The sequence below is a fragment of the Trachymyrmex septentrionalis genome, unplaced genomic scaffold (assembly GCF_001594115.1).
Source record: "Trachymyrmex septentrionalis isolate Tsep2-gDNA-1 unplaced genomic scaffold, Tsep1.0 scaffold62, whole genome shotgun sequence".
Classification (NCBI taxonomy): domain Eukaryota; kingdom Metazoa; phylum Arthropoda; class Insecta; order Hymenoptera; family Formicidae; genus Trachymyrmex; species Trachymyrmex septentrionalis.
The window spans coordinates 3460784-3468759 of record NW_017305800.1 but is presented as its reverse complement, the minus strand read 5'-3'; the positions used below and the strand labels follow the sequence as shown (position 1 = coordinate 3468759).

Sequence of the window (7976 nt, the reverse complement as noted above, 5' to 3'; positions counted from 1 at the left end):
TATATATATATATATATCGTTACATATTCGAAACATGTTTCACATAATCATATATCTTGCAAAAATTGTAATAATCTCAAAAATTTCTGGCGCAAAGATCCTCAAATTTATTTTTACTGAATTGATTTTTGTAATATATATAAAATAAAAGAATGTATGTGCATATAACATTTTAAACACTTCATGAATGTTTAAACATTCTATAAAAATTTTTTTGCCTTTCTAGCACATTGGGAATTACAAATCGAACTTTTAAATGCAGATACCAATAATTCAAATGTAAAACCAATACATGATTATTTTATGATTTCTAGATAACTATGATAGCACTCCTTAACTATCTTCTTCGAAACATAGGATTCTTAGACAGTGTTGATGATGATCATATTACAACTCAAATAAGACGAAAAACCATAAAATGGGCATGTATCATCGGTGATGAGTATTGCAAGAATATGATCGCTTTTAAATTGGATCAACATCTCGCAGATTCAGAACTTTACAGGTAACTTTTATACAATTTCAATTATCTTATAATCGAATTTGTGTGAACTCGCGCGCGCGTGCGTACGCGCGAGTGCAAGCAGAATATCGATAAAGAATCAAACAGTCTCCTTTTTGTTTTTTCTCAATCTACATTCTATATTATTCTAATAATGTAATGCATAGAATGGATATGACGTTTTAAGTAAAAACATCCAATAAATTGTTAAGCGATTTACTGATAGAATCATTTTTTATTTATTTCTTTATTGTAAAATGATTTACATGTATAAGAGATAGAAAATAGAAAAGTAGCGCAGAACAAAAATTTAATTTTACATTGTAAAGAAGCTTAATAAAGCTTAGATCATTAATATATAAAACTTAATAAAATAAACATTATTCATACATTTGAAATGTATTATTTATTGATAGATAAATATACTTTTTAGAATGCAACAAGGATATAATTTTATGTATTGTGTTGGTTTGATGGCAGCCAATAGAACTACTTGGGATAAAATGTTGGATGTATATCAAAAGATAGATTCAAAAAAGGAAAAATTTAAAAAAACATTACTGAAAAGTTTGAGTTGCTCAGAAAATTCTGATATTATCATTAATTATTTAAATATTACAGTATTTAATACTTCATTATTTCATGAAAAGGAACGTTCTTTTATCATCAAGTCTGTTCTTGATAAGCATTCGAACAACAATTTGATCCTTGATTATATATTGAATAATTTTGACACTATAAAGTCCAAGTAATATACCATTTCTTTTTGGAAATATAGTTTTCTCAGTCATAAACATTTATTAATCATGAATATATTACTTTCTCTATTTACAGAACACTTACTACAACTCTAATAATAAAACTTATTCTTCGGAAAGTCTTCTACGATGAACAAATTGACAAGGTATGTTTTATGATTCTAAAATTACATATTTATTAACTTATCAAATATTAAATCAAATAAAGTTAAACTAAAAAGTTGTAACAGATTTCAAATAAAAACCTGTTGCAATAAATATAAATTATTTCAACTTTATATAATTAAATTAATAATAACATTAATAAATAATTATGTTTGCATCTTTAAACTATTTTTGAAGAATGTGACGTAAAATCGAACAATATCTTGACGCGCGATTTAAAATGTAAACTGAATTATGTATAAGAAATTATACTTATTATTAAACATCTTTACTTAATCCGTTTCAGATAAGAGTATTCTCGGACACTAATTTTGATCATGATCCAAACACTCGGGATAAAATTAAAACACTGATAGGACAGCGTAAAAATGAACTTAGAGAACATCTAGAAACTTATAAAAAATTATTTTTTTAGAAGGGATCAACTTTAATGATCGACTTTTGATCCGATTGATCAAAAACAAATATAATAAAAGACATACATTTGATAATTATATGAATTTAATGATGAATTATATATAATAAAAGTAATTTTATATAAATAGTAATTATTATTATTATATAAATATAAAATATATACGTAAAAACACATCAAGCCAAGAGAAAGTCAAAATATGCGTGAAAATTAAAATGATGATTTTTTTTGTTACAATTAATTTTTTGTGTTCCTTGGAAGCAAAATGCAGATTGTTAAATTATGCATGCGTTTTATTCCACACATAATACACATCAATACATCATTTTATCTCTAATGTTTAATATTAATATTAGAGAAAAATAAAATAATATATTATGTAAATCATATGCATGAAACGGAATTCACTTCTAATTGTAATATTTCGCCATGTTCGTCTCCTTCAAGATTGCCTATCAAAAAAGTTGAAAATATACAGAAGTCTACTTAAGAGTTTCTTTGTACAGCACAGAAACTTGCAGTAACATTGCAGTAATGTTGTATATTGCTCTGTAATAATGCAATTGTTATACACAACATTGTAGATACTAGAAATTGTAATATATAATACATATTATGGCAGAAGTTTTACAAATCTTGCAGCATTATTACAGAGAAAAAACATTTTGGCTTTTTGAGTAATAAACTGTGACATATGGAAACATAAATTACGCGTTATATGACTGTTAATTACATATTAATTTATGACTTTTGCACACTGGACGCGAAAACGCTTGATGTACGGACAATCTTTTTGTGTATAGTGCGGGAGGCATTAGGAATATATGTTCGTTGAAATATTTGTTGTCGCCGCCGAGTGACAAGATTTTTTAAATTTTATAATTAGCAGAGAGTCCGGATCACAATGTTATTAATTCCTACACCAAGCGCCGCGCGTCTCAAAAAGCAATGCCATCTACGCCGATATGTTACAATCCAGAAGTGCGTTCGTGAAACTGCTATTAGCGCTATTTTGTGTCCTTCTATATTTGTTTATGTCCAATAAGTGATAAAGATAGAATAATATAAATAACATTAATTGCGTTTTTTCAAATGCACTCTACATCTCTAAAATAAGAGCAAATTTGATGAAGGGTAACACAATAAATCATTACATCCCTGTTTGCCAATGTTAAACAAAGAGGAAGTGCTCACTGCGTTATATTGTGTTTCTTATTAAAAAGCTGGAAACTATTTGATATGCATAAGTTTTATTACTATTCTTGAAATTTTATTACTGATTTCTAATATGGACATTTCCATTTTATTTTAAATTTTGTCGAAAGATTAACAAAGTCTTTGTGATTCGAATTGCTCGACTAGCTAATGTTTTCTGCTCGATTAAGATTTAAGGTCCAATTGTATATATAAATCGCACTATTCGTTATTGAGAACAAAAAATCACAGTTTAAAATGTGGATCTCTTTTATATTGACGACCTTACAATTACGTATTTACATTTATGTATTTGTTATAGCTTCGGTGATATTGAAATTGTAGAGCCAGTATTTGAAGATCTTTCAAGATGATAAAACGGTACAATTATGTTAATATATTCCTGACAACGGCTCATTGCTAGACTATTAATCAATTGTATAACTATAGGAATTCAATAGTATTTTAATCAGCAGAAGGGTGTAATATATAAGTAAGTAGTTAAAAAGAATAATAATATAATAGATATTTGTTTCTTGTTAAAAAATAAAAATATTGTCATAAAAAATATTTAAAGAATGCCAAAACCAAAAAGAACTACTAAAGAATCCCATATGATTTATAGAAAACGTTTTCGATTAATTTGTTGAAATTATTACATTTATTGCAGCTTTCATTAAAAATTGCAATAGGAAAAACACTTTTATGTTAAGTTTTTAAGTTAAAGGCAATTAAAACAGAGATCAATTATGGGATTTCTAAAATTATTATTAAATCTCAGTCTACATATAATATTGATCACAAACAGCATTTTTTGTGCCAACAATGACTTAGAAATTATTCGTTTACCCAACAATACAGTACCATCAGTCTATAACATTTCTCTGATATTGAATCTAGAAGAAGACTTGTTTACTTTTCACGGTGAATCCAATATTAGAATTGAGATTCGTTATGCATCGTTAAATAATATAAGCTTGCATTCAAAAGAATTAGAATTAAATGAAATAGCGACAACGTTGATTAATAACAATGGTACAGTTTATAAACCAATAAAACATTTCCATGACAATCAAACGGATATCTTGACACTCAATTTCAAAAATGTATTGTCACCCGGCTTTTACACTCTTAACATGAAATTTGCCGGTATTATCCGAGACAATAATTTTTTCGAAAGTGGTTTTATGATATTTTGGTATACAAATAAAAGAACAAAAGATATGTAAGTGTAAAACATTAAAATATTAAAAAGTATAAACTATTGTGAAACATTAAAAATACTCGATAACATGTTGCTAAACATATTTTGGCAATTATACTAAAAAAAATTTTTTAGTTTGTAAATATAATTTCAATATATTTATTAAGTAATATTAATATTAGAATGTATATGTAATATGTGTTTAATGTAATATTTAGTAGCTTTAATATTCAAAATAAAAAATATTACGTCTTAATTTTTTTCTTCAAAAAAATTATTATTATATTATTAATAAGTAACAATGTAAATAACGAGTGTTCTTAAAATTTTTTTATCATTTAACATAAGTGGAAAATTTGTTGTTACTTAAAATATTTTATTAAATTGTAGGATGGTTGCAACATATTCGGAGCCGAAAGGAGCTAGACGAATATTTCCGTGTTGGGACGAACCCGCGATAAAAGCCATCTTTAATATTTCTGTAATGCATCATGTGGAATATCTGGCATTATCAAATATGCCTCTAGTACAAAGAAAATTTTTTGAAAATGATACGATCTGTTCGTACTTCGACATTTCTCCAATAATGTCCACTTATCTTGTAGAGATTATCGTATTCCCCATGATTGATTTTCACCATCTTTCCAATGAGAAGGAAACTATCAATGTGTGGTGCAGATCATCTTTGGTATCGCAAATAACATTTGTGTTTAATATTACTGAAATGATCACGCCATTCTTGATCCAATACACCAATAGTTCCGAAAAGATACCGAAAATGGATCACTTTATCATACCAAATTTTCCGGTTAGTGGCATGGAACACTGGGGACTCATCACTTACAAGTAATGTACATATAATTAAAAAGAAATTAATTACACCATTAAAATTAGCAAATATTATTCTTAGCATTCGAAATTTAGTAATTTAAAATATGTGCGTATTTTACTATATATAAATGAATGTATTTTTATGTTTAGATCTAAAATAGTTGTTGTGTTTAATATATATATTATTGAATTCTTCTTTTTTTTAATGCATTTACGTATATGTACGTATATATATATAGAATATTGCTGAACCAATTCCTGGATCTCAAAAACGGCTTTAGAAAAATAAAAATTTTAGCATATTAAGATAACACATGATGAAAACATAGCTTTATGCTCAATTTCTTCACTTCTAAATAACTTTATCCAAGAAATATCTTTTAGATTACAATGGAAATATTTTCTGAATAAGGTTATCCGCAAATTATTTGAAAGTATAGAAATTGAGAATTGGAAGACCTTATTCAAGGCCACAAGTCAATGTGATTAATATTTTCTTATGTAAAATCCATTATTTTTCGTTACAATTCTTGTAATTTACTTTGGTAGATTTTCAAAACAATATACATAAAAAAAGATTATTAACTATTTAATCAATATTTTCTAAATTATATGAGATTTAAAAAATAAGATTTAATAGAAATTGCCAACATTAGGATAATAAAAAGTTCAACTGATAGCTAAAACATTTTGAATATTCTTCAGAATCGCGATCCTGATTTTTATTTGTCAAGGTCAAGACCACTAGAGATGGTTGCTCCCTTCATCATACTTATGTACATAAGAAAACATTCTTAATGTACATTAAAACAGTTACATAAAAATAAAAAAATTTATACATCTGAATTATTGACGAAGAACATAATTACTCAAAAATACATTACATTAGATTGTATATTCACAACAGAAACGTTTTATATTACGTTCTGCCTTTCAGTGAATCATCAGTTATCTACGATGCTAACAAACATCCAACATATAGGAAAGCAGAATTAGCAGCGATAGTAGCACATAAAATTGCACTTCAATGGTTTGGTAATTTGGTCACACCGTCTTGGTGGTCTTATCATTGGTTAAAAAAGGGACTTGCTTCGTTCTTTCATACGTACATTATTGACAAGGTTATTTAATATTATTATATAATGCAAAGTTGCTTATTATTGGAAAAAACTTTAAAATACATTTTAATGTGTAAGATTAAAATGAGACCAGTATTACATAAGGCGTTTTTATTAAATATATTAAGATATATAATATAGAATTAAATAACAGATAACATATGCTTTAATTTAAAATTATATTTTAATATTAAACAATTTTAAGTAATCTCCAATATATTTAATAGTAATTAAACTAGACATGACTCTTCTTAAAGAATTCGATACAAGAAACTTAATTGAATGTAGGCGCCATGAAAAATAAAATTGCAAAGTTATAAAATTGGAAATGACAAACAAACTGATTCTTTATTTCTAATTTGGAATTTTTAATTCAGTTACACCACATATCTTTTTTTCTTTAGATTTTTGATGATTGGCGGACAATAGATTTTTTTGTAGTTGACAAATTACACTACAGCTTGATGGTAGATAAAGGTATCTTGAGTCCTGTCACATTGAAACTTAAAAGTAATTTTGAACGACTGGATCTGCATTCTTTTGTAGTTTATCATAAAGGTAAGATTTTGTAAATATAATTAGACTATATTATCTGTTATAGATTTTTTAATGTATATAGTACAAATAAAAAGATAAAATAGAAAACTAAACAAACAAATTCTTCTTTTGAACAATATATAGGATGTTGCAAAATTCACGCTCGCAAAGTTTGTTTTAGCACAAAGTATCACATCATTTATTTCGCTGGCGCAAATTTTGAAACATTCTGTTGCATAAGTGTATTACATTGTATATTTTAATTTTATATGTAGTTTAATTGTATCATTAATATTTGATGCACTATTGTAGCGTCAGTTATATTGCGCATGTTACAACATACTGTTACTGATGAGGTATTTCGGAAGGGTCTTATCATATATTTAGCCACGCAGTAAGTATGTGTAAATGTTTATTATATATCATAGTACTAAGTATCATAAATGTAATAATATCTTTTGTATTTACGAAGAAAAGTATACTATTTCATCAGAAACATAAAATTAGACATACACTTGAGATACCGCATTACTGTTTAATTATAAACCATACACACTTTACTTTTTAATAATTATAATTTAACTTAAATTAATTTTGAACTATATTGTAAATTTTTGCATTGCATGGTATTTATATATTACATTGTACATTAATATTCACGTAGATTCATTAATAGTGATTTTAATCATTTTCCGATATATGATTATAATGTTAACAATCGTTTTTTATTTAGTGAATATGGATCAACTACTCCGGATGATTTGTGGAACGCTATACAAACTGCTTTAGACGAATCTGATGTCCCACACGAATATTATAGAATAAAGGAAGTAATGGATACATGGATGAATCAAAAGAGTTATCCCGTTGTGCATGTGATGAAAAATTACACAACTGGCGAAATAACAATATCTCAAGAATGTGTTTGCAGGCAGAAAATTAATAACAAATGGTGGATACCCATAACATTTGCCACGCAGTCCAATCCGAATTTCTCCAGTGCTGTGCCCAGATATTGGTTGCAACCAGATCAAAATATAACTTTTAAAATTGATCCAAATGATTGGATTATTGTTAATGTACAACAAACTGGTAAATATGGTTCAATTAAGTAATGCTTGATTTATTTTATGTGTAAAGTTTTACATCGTTCTGCAAAGTCCTAAATTGTTCAAACTTTATATTTATTTTTTTATCTATAAAAACTTGAAAGAGATTTATATAATTACGTTCTCCGAAACTTTAGCCAAAA

The 7976-nt window shown here is 26.5% G+C and overlaps 1 protein-coding gene across 1 annotated transcript in view; it reads left to right on the top strand.

The window, feature by feature from the left end:
- The window catches only part of LOC108752728 (aminopeptidase N-like), a gene marked incomplete at its 5' end in the record, with an annotated part of 35316 nt that overhangs the window by 5340 nt on the left and 22000 nt on the right, over positions 1 to 7976 (top strand). Inside the window, 9 exon segments of the mRNA XM_018493762.1 lie at positions 11 to 130; positions 315 to 505; positions 936 to 1250; positions 1337 to 1406; positions 3756 to 3782; positions 3784 to 4259; positions 4629 to 5084; positions 6007 to 6190; positions 6592 to 6745. Coding sequence (XP_018349264.1) covers positions 11 to 130; positions 315 to 505; positions 936 to 1250; positions 1337 to 1406; positions 3756 to 3782; positions 3784 to 4259; positions 4629 to 5084; positions 6007 to 6190; positions 6592 to 6745 — 1993 coding nt within the window.